The 21,424-nt window shown below is 46.2% G+C and overlaps 1 protein-coding gene across 1 annotated transcript; it reads right to left on the minus strand.

Annotated features, from left to right (window-relative positions):
• Nucleotides 1–1,232: 1,232 nt before the first annotated feature.
• Nucleotides 1,233–20,279, minus strand: ATP12A (ATPase H+/K+ transporting non-gastric alpha2 subunit; the record flags this gene model as incomplete). Its single annotated transcript, XM_082297000.1, has 23 exons — nt 1,233–1,261; nt 1,472–1,563; nt 2,118–2,219; nt 3,287–3,420; nt 4,098–4,243; nt 4,526–4,649; nt 5,188–5,342; nt 6,002–6,170; nt 8,011–8,161; nt 8,801–8,937; nt 10,015–10,190; nt 10,408–10,600; nt 10,850–10,984; nt 11,725–11,834; nt 12,273–12,471; nt 13,188–13,456; nt 13,991–14,108; nt 14,637–14,771; nt 15,292–15,405; nt 15,988–16,191; nt 16,981–17,040; nt 18,386–18,532; nt 20,271–20,279. The coding sequence occupies 23 exons, from the start codon at nt 20,277–20,279 to the stop codon at nt 1,233–1,235; spliced, it is 3,108 nt and encodes a 1,035-aa protein (XP_082153126.1).
• Nucleotides 20,280–21,424: the final 1,145 nt, after the last annotated feature.

The following is a 21,424-nucleotide window of genomic DNA, read 5'->3' on the forward strand; positions in this document are numbered from 1 at the left end:
TGTTTACGGGCTCCTTTTCTGCCGCTCTTCCTCCTTTCCTTGGTAATTCCTCTTCTTCTTGTTTTTCTGGGAAAAACACTGATAGCCGGGATAATTGCTACTCGGAGTAACTAATGACCAGCCAGGCACTAAAGTGAGGAGTTTTAGGGAAAGAAGGCCACGAAATGCGAAGTGTCTCCTAGCAGGGAAGGGCGTGGACTTTTGGGAACAACTTTCGATTGGAAAACGTTCCTCTCTTTCCCCTCCCTCGGCTCTTCCCTTGGTTTCTCTTTTCTTGATAGCCCCTCTTGATGTGTGCTGCAACAGGAGTTCTCCTTCTGCCCCTGTTTCTTTTGTAAAACTCGTCTAAACTTGTATTTAAAAGTGAAATATCAACATAAAATATTTATTTTTATGCTTTAAAATTGGGAAGTATTTTGTCTAAACAAGCTGTGGGATCTACTGGGTCTTGCTAAAGTGAACATGTTAAAGGCCTGGTTTCGAAAAGAACTTTACCTGTACCAACTAATCCTAAATACCTAACTAATCCTAAAACTAATGACTCTGATATCTATTTTGCCTTGGAGATTTTCACCTTTGGGAAGTGAGCACTGAATTTGGGAGCTCAAAGTGTTCGAATGCACTGGCTGTGTCTTGATTTTCAAGACACTTTTATCAGAATGGACCAAGTGTTTGGTCTGTTAATGGGGGTTAAAAAAGCAGGGGTGCACTTCTTTCCTCTGTGACCCTGTTCCATTAATTTCTCTTAATCTTTATTAAAAAAATAAGACAGAGAACAGTTTTCTGGGAAAAAAACCCCTTTTATTATCAAATTATTCCTATACAGCACAATTACCCTTCGCAAGGTAAAACAGATCTAGGTCTGCACTCACTTGGAATTCAGTTCCACCAGCACAAAAATCAGCAAACAACGCCTTCAGTGCAAATTAATGCCTTGGATTGTGGGGAATTCCTGTCTTTGGTTTGTTTTCCTCTCAGAGTGCTCTCCAACTCCATCTTTGAAGGAGGGAAAATCGGAGTTGTTACAAAAATAAGCAGTATTTCAATTTCTAGGCTTTACAGTACAGTGGGAGGTAATTTCTCAGCCTCTAAAGTCCTTATTTCTTCATTCAATTCATGAAATCTCTCCACCCCAGCACGGGATGGATCCATGCTTGATATTGCACAGGCAGGACTTGAAAGCAGCAGAGGCTGGGTCAGGTGGGAAGGAGCTCTCCTGTGCTCAGGACTGGTCAATAATACATGTTCTTGTCCCACCAACCTGTAAGAGAAGGGAGGGAATAAAAAAAAAAAAAAAAGAAAAATTGGTTATTTTTCCTCATAAAGGAAAAGGGATCACTGGGGGGAAATGCTGAAAAATGAACCAGTCACATGTGAGTGGCAGCTGAGGGGAGGGTGGGAGGGAAAGGGTAGGAGAAGACACATGAAATGAAAATATTAAATTAACATTTAATTAGAACAGTGCACTCACTTCCTGGGTATTTCCTGATGAGCAGCTTTCGGATTTCATCGTACACCCAGATCAGGATGGCAAAAGGTACAGCCACAAACCAGTACTGGAACCTGGGAGTGGGAACACAGAGTCTCATTCAGAAACATTGAAACACAGCTCAGCTGCAGTTCTGGGGTTTCTGTCGGTGCTATCCAATGTCACTAAAACAAATCTGCCTCCTTGGGCCTCTTTTCTTTTTCTTAATTAATCACTCAAATTGATGATGTGCAGGTAAAGCCTCCCAATCCTAAATAATTACTGGATTAATTTATTCCAGGTCCTATTCAGAGGGAAACGTTGCCTGGTGGTATCACAGCAATAAATCACCTGACTGTTATCTATATAAAATAAAAGTTAAACGCTGTCTGTTCTCCCCAGAACATTGGAGATGCTGGAAGAAATATTTAAATGTTGGTTTTGCACAAGTGGGTTTTTGGATCCTCAGGAGGAAATCTAGTAGGATAATGTGGAAATGGTGGCATTAATGTCCTTTCTGGCCAAGAAATAGTGATGAATATCATGAATGTTTTTAAATATTTATCCTGGAGTGGTGCTGCACGGGCTCCCTGCTCCCATTGTGTGTCCACGAGGAGGGCAGGGGAAGCTCAGTGGCACCAGAACTCACCTGAGCGGAGTGAAATTCAGGGCTGTAACGTGACCAAGGCCGTAGGTGAGAATCAAAGCAATTCCTATCTGGGAAAATATCCCCACCCAGATGACTTTGTTCCTGCAGGAGAAGCAGAGAGGAAGAGTTAAAGCCCTCTGTGCCCGCAGGAACCCTCTGCATTCCCTGCAATTCCCTTCTCCAGGTGAGCTCTGCACACAGGGGGTGGGCTGGGCGGCTCTGTCTTGTTTTCCAGATGCTCCTGCCTTTCCTGGCAGCATTCCCAGCCCAAATCCAGCTGCAGGAGACACCCAACACGAGTTACTCAAGGCTTGTGTTGCACTGGGAATGTGCTCGGGGTGACTCAGGTGTTAATGCAAGGAGGAAGCACACATAGGTGTAGGCCCTGTACCTGCAGATAAAGGATGGAAAACAAATTGCTTTGCTATCAGAAACCCCGGGAGTGATTTCCAGCTTTCCTGGTGGCCTCTGTCCCAGCTGATATTTGGAGTTCCCCTGGGACTGGAGGGTGCAGGGTCGTTTGCAGAAAGTGGCCAGCACTGTCTTGGGGCGTTTGGCCTCAAGTTATCTCAGAGCCTCAAGTTATCTCAGAGAAGTCCAGACATGCTATCTCTTGATAAGGAGTTCAGAAAGTAATCTGGAAGATAAACTCCCATTTTTTTTATAGTAAACATTTAAATGAATGGAGAGTTGGTTTTAAGCTGATGCATTTTCAGAATAACCAGCACAATGTCTTTAAAGAAAATCCCTATCCTGAAGTAGAAAAGGGGCTGAGGGGAGGTGTAATAAAATATTTGCCTGAGATTTGTGATTGCTTAAGGCCAGACTTAATCTTTGTGCAAAGACTGAAAGTGAGAGGGCCAAATCACTGAGCTCACCTGCTTCTGAACGGAGCAGGAGGCGAACTTGAACTGTAGGTTTAGATTAGATAGGAAAAAACCCTTCCCTCTGAGGGAAATTCTTCCCAGGTGAGGCCCTGGCACAGGGTGCCCAGAGAAGCTGTGGCTGCCCCTGGATTCCTGGAAGTGTCCAAGGCCAGGTTGGACGGGGCTTGGAGCACCCTGGGATGGTGGAGGTTGTCCCTGCCTTGGCAGGGGGGGGGGATGAGATGAGCTTTGAGGTCTCTTCAAACCCAAACCAATCTGGGATTGTGTGTCTGCAAAACCCACCTGAAGAGGCCCTGCCGGAAAATGGAATTTCTCCGGGTTTTCCTGATGATCAGATCAGCCACCTGCTGAATGGTGATGCTGACAAAGAAGGCCGTGTAGCCAGTCCACTGCAGGTACGTGCGCTGGTATCTGGTCTGCAGAGCCAAGGAAACACCAAAACGTTTTTAAATCAGACCCTCACATCCCCCACAGGCGACTGCAAACCTCGCTGGGAGGCTTTATTTCAGTTCCCAAGGTGCGAATGCAGAGTCATTCCACATTTAGACACAGAATGATGGGATTTGGGCCAGTTTTAGAGTCCGTGAGTTGCCGTGACTGAGTCACGAGGCTGCAGCACGAGCTGGGTGTGAGGGGTGTTTGTATGGATTTATTAATGCCTCCTGAGCCTTGTGATTCTGCAGGATGAGGGAGGGGGAGTGAAGAGTGAGAGGGGGAGGGAAGAGTGAGAGGGGGAGGCTGCAAAGGACTTGGCAGAGGTGCTGTTCATTAGCAGGGCAGGGAGAGGATGGTGATGACTGATTTTGGTGGGTTCAAACATAAAGTCCAGAGAGGAAGGTGCATCTGCAGAGCATGGGAGTGAGAAGGTGGCAAATTGTCGAAGAATGAATGAAAAAAGCAGAGGCTGAATGAAAGATCTGTGTGGCAGGAAGCCTTAAAGAGCCTCTCCAGAGGCAACATTGGACGAAAATGAATCCTATTTGCATTTAAACCTCATTTGCATTCCCTGTGCCTTTATTTTGGGGGAGAGTAGGGAAGTTTTAAGCAGCACATGGGCGAGAGACAAGGCAGGGAATTTTCAGGGCTGCTTTACCCATTGCTGTCCGTAGGAATCCTCGAAGTCATTGATGGCATTGCTCTCCCAGTCCACTCTCACTCCCAGCAGCGTGGAAGGGAGGAAGCCTTGCTCAGCGTAGACGGTGAAATAGGTGACGAAGGCCCCCACTGACTGCATGATTCCTGCAGAAACAAAGGGGCAGGAATGAGGAAAAACCGAAATTAAGGAGCACTGGGGGGATGTGCTGGGTGCATGAAATGTGCTAAAGGCAGTTTGAGAGCTCTTGGCACTGTAAATTTCTTGCCCTCCGTAGATTAAACCTCACTTTATTGTGGAATAACCAGCAGCAGGAGGGGGCTGGTGAGGTTGCAGAGGAAGGGGTTGAGTTTCAGCTCCCAAATTTTGTTTTGAAAAATGAATCAGCTGAACTCTGTCACAAGGGAGGGTTTGGGAGGCCCACCTACCGATCTGCAGGTAGGAGTACACAGCCAGCTGCTCGTTCACCAGCCGGTCTCTCCTCTTGTTCCGAGGTCTCCTGTTCATGATGTCGCTCTCAGCTTTCTCGTAGGCCAATGCCACCGAGGGGATCTGCAACAGAAACAAACCATCAGGGGCTGGGGGAGCAGCATTTGCCTGATTCTCCGAGGTTTAGCAGCAATATGCAGTTCCCAAGTGGTTCTGCTGGATTTTGGCAGGACTCAGAGGAGAGAAGGATCTGTGTGGATTCCTCTTAATGTGTAAAGGATTTGGGGGAAATCTGAAACTTTCATGGATCTGGGGAACATTAGAGGGTCCTTCAGGTCCCTTGGGCTGGGCTGGATGGAAGGTCAGGTGTAACTGCAGAAATCTCTCTGATCTCTTGGTTAAAACACGCTGATAATTGCTCACTGCTGATTTTAGCCTGGGTCAGATGTCTTTTTTGCTTGCTGCTCACCCTCTGCAGTTTGTTGTTATTTTCTACATTACTTTCTCTGTACCTGGCTGCTTTTAATCCCCTTTTTCACTGCCTTACTCAGCTGTAGGGTAAGGCCACAAAATCCCCCCGTTCTGGATGTGCCTTTGCCCCCACCCCCTCTCCCCTGACAGAATATTCCAGCAGGAAATTACTTTAAAGCTCCCAACTCACAATGTCCGTGCCCAGGTCAATGAACAGGATGGTGATGGTGCCAATGGGCATTGGAATGCTGGCGATAATGTAGATGAGGAAGGGGCAGAGCTCAGCAATGTTCTTGGTCAGGGTGTAGGCAATGGTTTTCTTCAGGTTGTCAAAGATCAGGCGGCCTGAGGAAGAGGAAATACTTCTGTCAGAGGGAATTTTTATCAGTGTTTTCCAGAAAAAAAGTTCAAATTTAACTAAATGAAGTGAAAACATTTACTGCTTATTTCTACTTTCCTCATGTGTTTCCTCATGTATTTTGTAGTTTGGTTTTGGTTATTTTTTAAACTACCTGCCCTTACATCCTTCTGAAAACTCAAGTGTAGTAAAACATTTCTTTCAATGAAGAAGTTTGAGGGGAAAAGTCCCATTCCGCAAAATGCTGGGGCTGTAATGGAAACCACAAGCTCTTTACAGTGAAAGAAGAGTGGGGTGAATGTTCCTGTCACAGGTGGAGCACAGTGAAGGTGATGTCTGAGAAAATAATAGAGGGAAGAGGTAGAGAAAACAATTTGTATCTTTGTGAGGCTTCAAGCAGCATTGCAACAAGTCAGGAAGTGCTTTTATCTGAAGCTTGATCAAACAGAGACAGCAAATTGTTACTCTGTGTGTGAGAGGGAGATGATTTCCTTATTCTCTAATTGTCATGTGTAGAAGTGGAATTAATTCCCAGCTTTCCCAAATATCAAATCCACAAATCCAGAAAAGGAAGAGAGGAGGGGAGGATCGGGAGGCCCTGCCAGAAGCTTCCAGCTCAAAAAGCAGGAAACAACATTATCTTTACCTTCCTCCACTCCTGTGACAATGGAAGCAAAGTTATCATCCAGCAGGACCATATCAGCTGCATTTTTGGCTGCGTCAGAGCCAGCAATCCCCATAGCAATCCCAATATCTGCTTTTTTTAGGGCGGGGGAGTCATTGACTCCATCTCCAGTCACGGCAACCACTGCTCCCTGGAACACACAAAAGCATCCAGATGTGGATTTGAGAGGAGAAGGTGAATCCTGCCATCATCAATCTTTACATTTCTAGCAGAAAGATGCTGATAGGAAGTTCTGAATCCTCTTTGTACCCGTGTCAAACACAGCCAGGGACCAGGGGGTGGTGGGCAGGGTTGGGAGAGTGACCTCAGAGTTTTGTGTGGTTCCCTTTAGAGTGGAAACCTGGGAAGTTCAGGGATGTGATTCACTGCATCATAAAGAGTGGGCATCCCAATTAGATGCACTCCAAATGCAATTAATCTGATAGTTGGATATAAGGAGGATGATCCCTGTCAGAGCCAGGTTCACATCTGACAACTGGGGGAGGTTTGATTAACACAAAACATCCTTTATTTTTTTATGAAGTACTACAGAATCAGCCAGGTTTCATCAGAATTGTGAATTATGTAACTGTTGAGTTAGAGCCCATCCTCATCCCAACAACTTCTGGCTATCCTCAGTCTGGGCTAGAATTTCTCTACTAATTCAAAAGATGGAAAACTCTGATTATCCAACTCAGCTTCTTTGTTGTCTTCCTGAACATCTCCTGCAGCTCCTGGCTCTGCTCTAGCTGGTGCAGAAGTTCGTGGCTTGATGCAAGGCAGGGTGTTCAGAGTGGGGTCAGAGCCTGGCAAACTGATTAATAAAATGCTGAATTTCCTGTGCCTGGGGGGATTGAGCACAGTGTCACTACCTATAAATAATGCCATGTACAGAAGAGCTTATAAGCTCTGAGTACTAAACATAGCTGGAGACTGGCTGGGGGAGGATGTTCCTTTTCATCCTCTACAGAGCCAAATCTGCCAAGTTTGTGGGAGTCTGAGCAGTGCAGAACACGTTTACCCACCGTGTGCCTGGCAGAGACCATTCAAAAAATAAAAACCAAATGAAATTGAAAGACTTTATTTCTTTCTTTTTACTCTCTGGAGAGCACCCCAGGCTTAAACCCAACCAGCTGGTGATGCTGATTGGGAAGCTTAGTGCTGGCACAACTACAAAAATAAAATAATATCTTGTGCCGCCTCTTCTTCTCTACAAAGTCCAGGCACAGCACTAGTGTGGCTTTAATTCACAAAATCTACTTGGAAGATGTCATTTTTGAGCAGAGAGTCTTTTGATGGCAATTTTCATCTTTTACAGAGCTCTGTAAATGTCTTTTTTTCCCCCTCCTGTGCTGGCTTTGCTCCAGGCTGTTTTACATAATATTGCCCATGGATGGGGCAAACTCTCTTTAAATCCTGCTGCCTGATTTATGGCCCTGGGAAGTAGCACGGATAAGGCTTGGTGGTCCATAAATCATGCTCTGGCATTTTGTGGGGTTCATACCTCGGAACCATAAATGGTTTAGGCTGGAAAAGAGCTGTGAGTTCACCTGCTAACATTGCCACTACACTATTCCACTGCCAAACATTCCTGTGGGCAGGAGGACACAGCTTTGAGCAGCCACAAGAGATAAGAGGAGAGGATGTGGCAGCACCTTGCTTTTATCTGGATTTAAAGAATTCCTGAGGGAATTCTCCTTCCCAAACAGGGCACAGGAGGCTTTACGTGCTTCTCAGAATGACAGGGACAAGCCAGGCCCTGGCTACAGCTCCAAATTCAGGGAAAGCTCATTTTGTCACCAGGAGCTGAGTCTGTAGCAGGAATTTGAGTGGTTTGGATTGAGTCCAGGCAGTGTTTATGGCAATCTGTTAGATAATGTCCTGACACGGGGAAAAGAGTACAAACAGAGCTTAGGGAGCACTGGGAATCGGCTTCCAGCCTCTCAGCCTGGGCTGGTGTCTGTGTGTGACCTTTGCCACCTCTCACTCACCTGCCTCTGACAGCCCTCCACAATAATCAGCTTCTGCTGGGGCGATGTCCGAGCAAAGACGATCTCGGAGTGGTCACACAGGATCTCGTCCAGCTGCTCTGAGCTCATGTCCTTCAGCTCCATCCCGTTCACCACGGCTGCCGTGGCTTCCCTGGAAGAGCCACGGGCAAAGCAGGGTGAATTTTCAGATTAAAAGGGTAAAAATGGTACACTCGTGGGATGGGGGTGCAGCTGGATGGGGGGAAAGCAGCAAACTGGGTTAATTGCAGAGGCGTTTGCTGTTAATCAGCTGGAGCTGAATGAAAGGCGCTGCAGAAATCCAGAGTGGATCAGTCACCTGCATACAGAGGGGGCTCATTGAAGCTTCAGAAAATGCATTTTAAAGAGGCCTCTCCCTGGGAGGGACAGTGGAAGACATCTCCTCTGCAAAGAGCTCTTTTTATCCTTCCCTTGTGATGTTATTTTTTCCACATTTAAGGAGTGAAGGAAGAATTTGGGCTGATGGTCCAAACTGGGTCCTGTGATGCTACATTTTGCTTTTTGTGTGTGTGTTTTGTCAAGCAGGCAGTGACAGCGCCTTTCACATGATCTGCAAAGCACAATTTGCTAGATTTTCTTCATGGGGAGCAAAGATGAAAACCACTGAGTGGACACACTTAGGTGGAGATGACTCAAGAGTGGGAGTGTGTCACAAAAAAGCAGAAAGCAGCCGGGACTTGGAAATAAAAACACTGTGGAGGGAGCAGGGAAATGAAGCCCCAGGTGCTGCCCAGGCTCTGCTGGCTCTCACCTCCTGTTGACCTGCTCCACAGGGATGTTGAGGCGCTTGGCAATGTCCTCCACGGTCTCGCTGGTGGCCGAAATGATGCCCACGCTCTTGGCGATGGCCTTGGCTGTGATGGGATGGTCGCCAGTGACCATAATGACCTGAGCAAGGGACAAGTGAGTGACAAATGGAAAAGCCATGGGGATGAGGGGGAATGTCCTTTGCTGAGGAGCAGGAAGCAGTTTAGGATCAGAGCGGTGCTGTGTACACAGCAAAGGGAGATTAGGCGCAGTAATTGCCCGGCTCTGTATCGACATCTGGGCTCTGCCTCTCCTTGCTGAGGCTGCTTTATCAGGGCTCTGAGGGAAGAACTCGTCACAGGCAGCCAGATTAGAATAATGCAGAATAAAGGAGCCTTTATATAAGGATCTATATTAGGTATGTGCAGTGGGGAGGGTTTGTTAGAATATTGCATCTTAAAACGGATCCTTGTGACTAAGCTGTCCTGACAGATAAGGCACAGCCTTTTCTTGCCTTTCTTGAAGAAGAGTTGCCAGATTTGTCTTCAGGCTACGGAAAATTTCGTCAGGGTTAGGGCTTGGGATTTGTCTCATCTGAGATCTGTAATTCCAAAATGATTTTCCTTGATTTAGGTAGATTTCACCTCTGCTTAGAGCTGGAATTTTACTTGTGGGTCCCCAGGGAGTGAAATTAGGGGAATTACAGCTTCAGGTTCAACCTGAATAGTTTTGGGATTAGTGATTCCTTTGCATAAATGTTCATAACCCTATATTCTGATGCCTTCTCTAGAACCTTTTCTGTCACCTCACTCTGTTTCCAGGCAAGTAATTACAGCTGGTGTGGGCTCTGTATTCTAGAAATGGATCTGATGAGAGAGCACCTGAGCTTTTGCAAATTTGGATTTCCAGTTCTAAAATTCTGTGCAGTTTCTATAGTCTGATTCCCACTGGTTTGCCTCTGGGCACCATCAAGTTTTTTCCTTAAATTGCAATTATAGAACAGTGTTAGCTAACGTTTAGATTTTTGGTAGTTGTTGCTAGAAAGATAATTAGTGGTGGAAGATCTTAAATTTTAACTTTAAGACAATTAAATATTAAATTTAAATTTTAAATTTAAAACACAATGTGGTGGAAGCTCTTAAATTTTAAATACCTAAAATAATTATAATAAGTCTTTCTGTAGGGGAACCACCGTGGTTTTCGCTGTAAAATCCCTACCTTGATGCCAGCACTGCGGCACTTGGAGACAGCGTCAGGCACTGTGGAACGAGGTGGGTCGATCATGGACAGGAGCCCAACAAAGCACAGGTTGGAGGTTGGGAAGTTCATGGAATCTGTGTCAAACTGGAAGGTGTCTGGGAACTCGTTTTCAGGCAGGTACAAGTGGCAGAAACCTGAGAAGAGATTTAGGTTGATGTGATGGACAGGAGAATGTGGGAGAAGGAGGAGAGCTTGGTAAAACATCAGGGTTTGCTCTTGTCCATAGAATTCCAGTGCATTTAACCATTTTTCCAGGCATGCTGGATGTGCCAAGACTTTAAACCCCATTTCACAGATTTTACAGCTGGATTTTACCCCATTTTCTCAGGCAGTCCCCACAGCTGCACTCACCCAGCACTCTCTCCCCCATGCCCCCCAGCTCCATGTAGGCTGTCTGGAAGGCTTCTGCCTTCTCGCTGTCCAGAGGCTCCTCCTTGCCGTTGATCATGATGGTGCTGCACCTCTCCAGGATCCTCTCCGGGGCACCTTTCATCACCAGCAGGAAGCGTTTGTCGTGGGGGTCGTCGGTCTCGTGGATGGAAAGCTGTGCCACAAACAGGAAATGGGTTGGAGGAGTTTCAATTGTCTTCATTTGCTTCTAGTTTTTTGTGGGATTAATGCTCTTTTCCATGCAGGCATCCTATATTCCATCAAATGGAATGAACTGCATTTGTCATAACTTCAATTTCCTCTGTTGTGGAATTACCCCACTAAGGCTGCCAGGTCACCCATTGCTGCATTAGGCCCAGTGAGAGAAACAATCTGGCACGATTTCCAAAAAAATGAAACACACCTGGAATTTGTTGGTAGAGTTGAAAGGGATTTCAGCCACTTTCTTGTTCTGTGCTCTAATGCTCATCACATCCCCCAAAATGACCTCGGAAAATTTCAGCAGAGCAGTTTCAGAGGCGTCTCCTACCACAACCCTCTGTGGGCACAAAGGAAGAAAACATTTCACTTTTGAATTCCCACAATTCCATTACGTGCTACACACTTAAGCAACAGGGAATCTACATTTTTATATTCAAGTTGTCCCGGAAAAATATTAGAATAGAATTTTGGGATATCTGCATTGCTCTTGGAGTTGGACCTGAGCCACAGCAAGGAGATGCAAAGAGCATTTGATGCTGTAAAGCAGATTTAGGGTCACACTCAGGTCACTACAGGTGAGCAGAGGCACAAACCCAAATTAATTTGAGGATGGCATTGATGAGTAAACAGCAGATTTGTTCTGGTAGCCCAGTCACTGGAATTAACTACCTTCAAGCAGTCATGTGGAAAGACATTAATTAAGGCATGTTTACCTATGCTATAATAAATTAACAGTGCAGTAATTACTATTCCTGCTACTCATGTTGCCTTTTTCCTGGCAGGCACAGCTGGATTTGGACAATGCTCTCGGGCACAGGGATTCCTGGGGCCGTGCTGTGCAGGGCCAGGAGCTGGGATTGTGGATCCCTTCCAATGCAGGATAATCTGTGTTTCCATGCTCTTGGCCGTGTGGGGTTTTTTTATCCTGTGTTAAATTTTGTGTGAGGGTACAGCAGTAAAACCACAGCCAGTAGGAATTTGGAAGGCTGGCACGGTAAAACGGAGATGGCTAAAGCCAAGCAGAGCCAATTGCTCTTTCAGAGGAAGAGAAATGATCTGATGTGAAGTCAGCAGTACCTTCATGATGGGGAGATTTTCCTGTCCTGGCCGGAATTCCGCCCGGTTGCAGAGAGTGACAATTTTTGATAACGCTGTCCATGTGGGGGAACTTTGATCAAAGGGCTGGGCTGAGAGAAGCAAACCACACATTTCATCCTTTAGCACATTGCATGATATAAGTAGAAGCTTGAGTGAAAAAACTGTGAACTGACTTATTTGAAGAAAAAAATTATTCTTTTGACAGGTTCTTTTATGGAAAAAAATTTTGATATCAATTTTCCCTCTGTCAGTGCTGGCAAAGGGATTGGTATGATGTTTCTCTGCTTCATTCCCTACTAAATGTTCTCTTGGCAAAAGGCTCTGGAGTAGAACCGCCTCCAGATTTAATTCCTGGGAGTGGAGTTCAAATATTAATTCTTTTTTTCACATCTCTACATGGCTAAGGAGAGATTTCCATGCATAGAAGGAACATATGTCTGATTTATCCATCAAAAGATATTCCCAGTGAACATCCCAGCATTCATCCAGGCGTCTGCCCCTTCCCACACCCCCATTTTCCCATTTACTTGTTTGATCTTCACTGGTGTCGGCTGAGTAGATCTGGTTGTCAAACCAGAGGTGGGCAACAGTCATCCTGTTCTGGGTGAGGGTCCCTGTCTTGTCAGAGCAGATGATGGAGGTGGAGCCGAGGGTTTCCACAGCCTCCAGGTTCTTCACCAAGCAGTTCTTCTTGGCCATGCGCTTGGCTGTGAGGGACAGGCTCACCTGGCAGGAGGGAAGGGGTCTGGCTGTCAGCAAGGTGTGGTTACACAGAGATGTAACGAGGTTACACGCTCCTGGTAGATCTTTCGTGTTTGTTTGGGGGTTTTTTTAAGAGAATATTGTAATGGTTTTGCTTTTTGTTGGCGGCAGTGCATTTTTTTTTCATTGTTTTAACTAAAATCTGAGGTTTGGTTGTAAGTAGCACAAGTAGATTTGTTGCTGACAGGGACCTGATCGACATAAAGGTATCTTATCAGTCTAGAGGCTGTTTGAGATGGAAGGACCTGCAATGGGCAGGGAGCTGCTGGTCACCAGCTCCATGAATCCTGCAATGATTCCCTTCATTATCCTGCCGGTTGTTTGCTGCTGCGGTGCTGTAGAGCCAGCAGTGCTCAGCAGGTACACTGCTACCCAGCCAGGGATTTTAGTGTTGGATATGTGGTAATGAGCAGGGTTTTCATGTGACTTTCAGGGTACAATGTCCCCGCTTCCAAGTGGGAACGGGCTGTGGGGAAATGAGCCACGTCATTGCACTCAGCCGCAACCGAGGCAGAGCGGCACTTGAACTTAAATCCAAACTGGATTGAAGATTAATGACTCAGTGACACCAGAATTCCCAAATGAAGGGTTTATCCTTGGAATAAGAGCCCCCACCCCTATCCAAACACAACCCAGACCAGAGCTGGAGTGGCAAGCAGAGAACCCGAGCACAGACTCACCGTCACCGTGGCCAGCAGCCCCTCTGGCACGTTCGCCACAATGATGCCGATGAGGAAGATGATGGAATCCAGGATCTTGTAGCGCATGGAGATGGAGATGATGAAGAAGAGGACCCCAATGGAGATGGCCACTCCTGCCACCAGGTACACGAAGTGCTCGATCTCGATGGCAATGGGTGTTTTCTCGTTGCCCACGCCCGAGGCGAGCGAGGCGATGCGGCCGATGATGGTGCGGTCTCCAGTGTTGATGACAATGCCAGTGGCAGTGCCTGCAGGGACAAAAACTGTCACCTCCAGGGCACCCAAACACTCAGAGGCAGCTGCAGCCTGACATTCCAACAGGTATTGATGGAAAAACCGCAAGGAAACTGTGGTCAGTTCAAATTCAAATCAATTCATTGATCGGTGCAGCCATAACCACGCTGGGTGTTCTAACAAATGCTGAGTGTGACCCCCTCCCCAACGTCTCACTTTATTTTAATCTGCTCAGGACAAAATTCTTGTGAGCAATTAAACACCTCTGAAGTTCCTCGAAGCAGAATTGCTAAAATAAGTTAGCAGGGTAGGCAGCTCTTGTTCAGGTGCCTTTTTGGGAGCCCTTCTCTCTGTATGCTGATAAATAACAGAAGTAAGAAGTTTTCAGTTCCCCTGAAGCTGCTGAATACAGCTTGAAGACTAACTAGGAAAAAGATAAAAGGGTGTAAGGGCATGCACACAGGATGATAAACATGGCCAGAGCCAGTGGAGAAATGGATTAAGGGGATACAGTGGGATGTCCACGCCCAGTTTCAGGATCAGCTCACCTTCCACACAGGTGGTGGAGTAGAAGGCAATGTTCCTGGTCTCCAGGGGGTTCTCATGGGTGAAGTCACAGGAGCGGGACTGTGGTTCCGATTCCCCTGTGAGTGAAGAATTGTCCACCTTTAATGAAAGGGAGACATGCCCATATTAAAGTCAGCAGTACGCAGTGGTGCCCAGCCCAGGAGGCGAGGTGGCAGCTTGTTTACCAATCAGTGACATCAAATGCTCTCAGTGCCTTTTCTCTGAGCTGCTGCTGTCCCTGGCAGAACCTATTTCTGTGGGAATTCAGCTCAGCCAGTGCTGTGTGTCTGCTGGCGGGATTTTCAGCAGCAGCCTGAGAAAACCCCACAGTTGTTAGGATCTGCCTCCAGTGGAAACTCTCAATCCTGTATTGGTGCATCTGCCCTGTCCTGGCAAAGGGCAGTGCCAGAACCTGGCCAGGATCTAATGGCTTTGGATGTTCAGGGACAGAGGTCTCAGTCCTAGATGAGCTCAGCATCACACTAAGGCTTCTGCTCTCTGATTACATTATTGTGTCCAGTCATAGCTCTAATAACCCATACTGGCTGGGCAGACATTCTTTCTATGTAATAAACCCTCCAGCCTCTGTTCTCCCTCTTTCCCTGTGCTCTTCCAAACCCTGTTTACCTTGCAACCCTGAGTGAAGATGAGGCGAATGTCTGCAGGGATCCTGTCCCCACCCTTGATCTCCACGATGTCCCCAACCACCAGCTGGTCTGCTGGCAGCTCCTTCTTCTCAGCATCCCTGAGGACAAGAGCTTGCTGAAAGACAGAAATGGGACAAAAATTAGCCTTGTGCCACTCTTTAAACTGAAGTCCTCCTCTCTGTTCTGGATCCAGAGCAGGATAATGGAGAGGCACAGTGAGCATATTTGACATGCAGCTGGACTGCTCAGGCTGGAATTTGGGGGATATGAGAAGGGAAACGGACTTGGAGATGGGGAAATGCCTTCCAGGAATGTGCTTGCATGCCACCAGGTCTGTGGGCAAAAGCAGTGGGCTGCAAAATGTGAAACCCAGCACATCTTCCCCTGTTCATTGACAGCTCTTAACTGGAACTGAGAGCTCTAATCCAGTGCTGGATGGAAAACAAGAATGGGCATCCTACAATTCCCAGATCCATCAAAGCAACCAGCGTGTGCATTTTAGCAATGGTTTGTGATTCAGGACCTTTATCTGGGTCATTTGCCAAGAGATAAATTCAAGTTGGGCTTGCTGGGCTCCCCTCATGCATTGCTAGGATGGATTTTTGCCTCAGTTGAAAGGCACTGGTGGTTCTCACCTGTGGGATCATCTTGCTGAAGCTGGCCATGATGTTTGTGCTTTTGGCTTCTTGGTAATAAGCAAAGATCCCAGTGAGGATGACAACCAGAGCCAGGACTACTCCGAGGTAGAGCTGATCAATAAAAGACATAATGTGGTTAATTTAGGACAAGTTTTCAGCAATTCCTCTGCTAGAATAAATCAGTTCTGTGATGTTTCAGCAGGCTTCTAAAATGAAGTGTTGGTCAGGTTAAAAGGTTAAGAACAGGATGTTCGGGTGTTGGCCTGCAAGTGATCAGTTAAAGCTTTTTTTGTGCGTATAAAAGAAGGTTTTTAATGGTGATTTTTCCATCTATCTAAAATCCTTCTCTAAACTGACACAAACCTGACCAAATTAGAGTGTAATAAACAAATTTTAAAAAAAGCAGGGTATAACTCAAAAGGGAATTAGTCAAAGACTCTGGGGTTCTTCAGACTTTTTTGCTGCTCTCAAGAATTGTGATTATGCCCGGTGGTTATAAAACCTTTGCACGGGCACTCTTTAGACAAGTGGTGTGCGCAGTGTTTGGGCTTCTATCAGAAATGTTCAGCAGCAGGAGGAGAGTCCTGTGAGAACAAGAGGCCTCCTTGTAGTTACTGAGTAACTGTGCAGTGTTTAAATCACCCAGATGGTCACGGGGTCAAACACTCGCTCTGTGGTTACTCATCTACTCACGTTGTCAAAGGCCGAGTCCACTCCCTGCGCCAGCTGGATGCCGAAGGAGATCCAGGAGAAGGCAGCTCCGATCCACAGCAGGATGGAGAACCCCCCGATCATCTGCTTGAGGAACTTCACGATTTCAGGGGTGGCTTTGGGAGGAGTGAGGGCGTTGGGGCCATCCCGAGCCAAAATCTCTGCTGCTCTTGCACTCGAGAGACCCTGCAAAAGGAGGTGGCACGTTTAGAATGAAATCACAGAAACAGAGATTTTTACCCCAGCTCAGAACAAAATTCACGTGCTGCTGTTTCTTTAAAGGTTGTTTGTGTTACAAGGGAGCTGCAACTCTGATTTCCAAACCTCCTGGTTTCAGAGAGGCTGCTGTGAATTATCTGCTATGGAGAAACAGCTGTTTCTTTACTGGAGCACCAGGAGTTTCCACTCTGTTGGTTGTCAGTCAAAAATACCTGGACTAAGTGTTTGGAAAGCCAGGGGAAAACTGACATTCTTTTGCTGCTGTTTCTGCATTTCCACAAGATGTTTGTAGCTCAGAGGGTTCTTGAAATTCTTGTCTGTGCTCTGGCCACATTCAGTGCTTTGGTATTCAAATGTCAGGTGTCAAAAGGGCTCAGGTGTTGTTTCTCAAATCTAGATTTTCCTTCAGAATCAGCTCATCCCATGCAGTCTTTGGCTATAAATTGCTACAGTGAGAAGTGAATTGTGGTGAAATCAAAACATCAGATAAAAGCTTTAAAAAAAATGAGGTCCTGGTGCAAAACCCTGAGGTCCCGTTTTTGATTTCAAAGCAGTAGCTCAGCCTTCTTCAGACTCAAGAGAAACTCCACTTTAAGTCCAGGTCAGTGCACATTGGCTTGCTGGTTTAGGCTGTACTGGGAGCACCAAAGCAGGCACACCACGCATCTAATAACAAAATTTCTGCTCCTGGGGAGCTCTGGGGAGGCCAGAGGTGACTGATTGAGGCAGTTCCTTAACGATGCCCCATGGACTTACTTTGTCGATGCTGGTACCGTACTTCTTCTCCAGTTCCGAGGTGCTGAGCCTGTGGTCATCCTGCATTCCGAGAGAGGGAAAATTACAGTGAGCAGAACATCAGACTGTTGAAATTTTTATTTCCAAACTGCCTGGATCTGGGACTATGGATGCAGCTGCTTGTATGACACCCCACTTTCATTAATTAGACAAACCCGCACATTGATAAGCAAAGTATCTTCCACTGGAAGATGATTTTTTTTTTTTCCCCTTTGATTTGCAGAGTACTTTTGTAAATAGCTTCCTCCTCCAGCAAATCTGTCACACCAACAGGATGGTGTGTTCATGTTTCTGCTGCTTGCCACGAGGCTCTGTGCTTCTTTTGGATAAAAAATTTCTCTCTGCATGCTGCAGGGCTCAGAGCATGTGTGACAACAACCTCTGCCCTTGATTGCCAGGGTAGGGTCCACAGTCTGGTGGAAAGAGGCAACAGGTTCTAACCACAGTGAAAAAGGGTGTGGGAGAGGGAAATCTCAAAGCTCTTCTCCTTGGCCTGCAGTGACACCTTTGTGGTATCACTGGCCTAATTACATCTTGTGTTGAACTGGGATTTAGAAGCCAAGAATTTGAGAGATCTCCCAATTGTTTTCTCAGAGTGATTCATGGGTACTGGGGTGAGTCAATTCTCCTGTCTGTGCTTTGGTTTCTCTTTAGAAACACGGGAGTGGAGTTACATCCCCTGGTGGCAAAGACAACATGGGCTGAGAAATATTTACCTGCTGCTGGGCAGATCTTGGAAACGTGATGGGTGAGTTGATCAGAGAATCATGGAATCAATATCTTATTTTGGGGTTCTAGAGCTTTGAAATGCCTTTCAGGCCGTAAATAGCCTCTCTTCTGAGCTGCTCTCACAGCAATCCCGAAAAGAGGTCAGCATAATTACCCTCATGTTTCAGATTGGGAAACTGGAATGTGTGGAGAGGAAGCAACATTTCCAAGAGCAGCCAGCAGGTCAGTGGAGAGCCAGGAGGAAAACACAGATTTCTTCAAGGCCAGAGCAGTTGGTTTGGGTAGAAAACCCTGGGTTTAAAGCTGAGAAATTCTCTCAGCTCTGGAATCTCTGGAGCACAACGCCATGGTTCTGCCTTCCCCTCTGATTCCTGGCTGGCTGTGCAAGTTGTCAGGAAATACTGAAGGCAGTGATTCCATCTGGGGAATGACTCCTTTTTGGGCATGGTACAATGTTCTGTACCATTGGTGGCTTAATTATATCAGAATCATCCTCTCATTGTAGGTATCAATCTTGCACAGCATTTTTCCGACACACTCCAGGAGTGTGAGGAAGCAAATCCCTGTGCCAGGATGTTCAGTGCAGGACATTCCCTGGATTTCATGGAATGTGTAATGGAAGCTCAGCAACACTCACCAGGTCCAGTTCTTTCTTAAGATCTTCTGCCTTCTTTTTTTTCTTGTTGCCTTTTAAGTCTTTGTACTTCTCCTCTTCATCTTCGATCTCTCTTTTGTGCAGATCTTTTGTCCCATAGATCTCAACCGAGTAAACATCGGACTTTTTCTGTAAAAGACCACAAAAAAGTCAAAACTTTGGCAGACCTACATTTTTTAGTAGCTTTAGCAAGCTACGAGTTGCTACTGTCGCTTTTTCCTGGTTACTTGAGGTGTTTTTTCCTGTCTTATCCACAGATCCATCCAGTTTGTGTTACTGTGATTGTGGTCAGGACTTTCAGGACTTCATCAGGTGCAAATTACAGGGATTCCTATAGGGACGTGCAACACTTCCAGCAGTTTATGATCTAAAACAACTGTAGGAAAATACTGCCCAGGACCTCAGCAGTGAAAATGATTCATTTATTTATCAGGTCCAAGAAGAGATCAGTGGAAAAGCAAAATATTTGTGAAAGGAAAGGGGAGGGAAAAGTTATCCGTTGAGAACTTGCTTATTCCTGGAGCTTTTCAGATCCATAACTCCAAGATTTACTTTTTTAAATTAAAATTAGCATTTACAAATATATATTTGCACCAAATCAAAGTGAGGAATGGAGGCAAGCAGCAGACTGAAAGCCAAGGAGGAGCTGTTCTGTTTCTGCTCACACAGAGCTCAGAACTGGCAGGGATTTCACCAACAATTCACTGATTTTTGCCAGTGGAATACCAGGCACAGGAAGCTGTTGACCCAGGGAGGCTGCTGGATCTCAGGGAATGTTTTGCTTTCAGTGATAACCTGGGAGCTGTGCTGTTTCCAAACCCTCAGTTAACTCTGCAGAGTGCAGGGCAACCTTCCCGTGCCGCTGATGCAGCAGCTGCGTAATCATAACGTTCCAGCTCCCAATTATCCTGGAAACCACAGGCCAGGCCTTGGGAGAGCCATTGGCTGACCCCATTCCAGAGGTTTCCTTATGGATTAAACCCCGGAGGTTTAGGAGAGCCCCCTGGATGTTTCCTGGTGGGACAACAGAGCTGACAGTGCCCCGAGCACAGAGGGGCTCTGCCAGGGCTTGGCCTCCTGTGAGGGCTCAAAGCAGTGAAGGAAGAGCTCTCTGTGACATAAAGAGAGCTCAAATAATGGAAACAACAAGAAAAAAAAACAAAAATAATTTGGATATCTTCATATTTAACACTGTTCTGAACTCAAAACTGGCATCTTATCTTTAGCTGCCCTTAAACTAAAGGAATATTTAAATCTTGTCTGTTGATGAAGGGGAAAGCAAAGAGCTGCTGAGCAGTTTGAGGGCTTAAAAGACTGAAATGCTATTCCTAACCCCTTGATTTTTCTTTGTGATACTCATCCCAGAGACAGGACATGCCTGTTCTTTTTATTTTCTTTTTTTTCTGCTGTGCTGAAGATTCACAATCTGTTTTATCTATTGGGATTTTTTTCTTCACCTTCCTCCTCCTCCTCCTCTTCTCTTTAACTTTCCCACCCAAAAATCTGTTCAGCTTTTCAAATCCCTATAAAGGAGAGAAACCAGGAGAGAAAGGCAAGAGCTCTCTGCTGGGAGAACTTAGCAGATGGAGGAGAAAATAAAGAAAATTGGTGAAGTTAGTAAAATTCATTGCTTACTTGTAAGCATGGCCTATGTTAACCTTTAACCTTCAGAGTTTCATAAAATCTCAGATTTTGGCTCAGATTTTTGGCTCAGCCAGTCCAAGAATTCTTCCCAATCCAAACTGTTCGTGCCCAGCAATGTCTGGTATTAATTCAATTTTTCACTTAGCCTGTACTTATAGTACAGATTTACAAATTAAAACTTAAGGAGAAACCCAAGGGGCAGTTCCCTGGGCATTGTACCCACCTTGACCATCTTGGTGAATTTATTCCTTTCCTGATGGAGGGAAGCAGCCAAGCCAAAATCTCTGGATGAAAAGCCCAAGCCAAAATCTCTGGATGAAAAACCCAAGCCCAGCTGGGGACTGAGGTGGCTCAGAGCAGTCCTGGAGTGCAGAAGCTCCCCGAGGTGGTGGGTCCCTCTCCTGTGGCCAGCAGGTGTTAGCTGGAATGCTGCTCCCACCTCGGCATCCTCCAGGCAGGACGAGCTCCCTGTCCCAAGCCTGTGGAGAAAGAGCTCTGCTTGCAGCTGCTTTATAAATCAGCATCTTGTGTTGCCACTCCACCCCTCCCCTTCCAAGTCCAGCCCATCTTCTGTTTCACCTGGAGTAGGTGGAAAAATACCACAGTAATGGGCATGTGGGTTTCAGGTCAGATAGGTTCTAATTATTCCTTTGTAGTGTTTGCTCACAAGTAGGGAACAGGTGTATTATTCATCTTGCTGGAAGCAAGGAGTTTCCTCCGGAGACTTTCCAGCTCTGGGCTCCCCTCAGGATCCCCGCTGTCCTGGGCTAAAGGAGAGCTCTGCACATTTTGTCTCACCTGCCCAGGTGATGTTCTCTTTGCCTGAGGTCCCTCAAGTCGAATCCCTTCCCCGTTTAGGTGCTAGCAGGGATTTAATGGAGTGCTGCTCTCTGGAGCTTCATAGCTTGGACTTCACTCTTAATCCTTGCCTTGCGTTTCGTGTGTTTTTCACCTTGGTGCTGAGCTGGGAGAAGTAAACTTCCTGGTGCTTTTTCAGCAGGGCACTCACCTGAACAGCTCTTGGTTTGTCTGGCACCAATTACCAGTTTCCAGGCAGGAGTGATAATGAGATTTGTGACACTTTTGGAACCTGGCTTCTCTCACCACTTAGGAGTGAAGCTGACTTCTTCACCTCTGAGACAGCTGATGAAACACTGAGTGAAACATGGGGAATGGTTTTCTGCAGTTTAACATTCTTTGGGGAAAGACTCGTCTTTCGTCCGCCTGACCTTGCTGACCAGCATTTGCTCTTTAACACTGTGTAATCTTTAGTCTTTAATATTATATATAGTCTTTAATCCTATACAATCCATAAACTTTAAATTAATTTGAGATACCGTGTGGTGCCACCAGCAAGTGACTCAAATTGTGGTCAGA

This window comes from Coloeus monedula (genome assembly GCF_965178545.1).
Source record: "Coloeus monedula genome assembly, chromosome: 25".
NCBI lineage: Eukaryota > Metazoa > Chordata > Aves > Passeriformes > Corvidae > Coloeus > Coloeus monedula.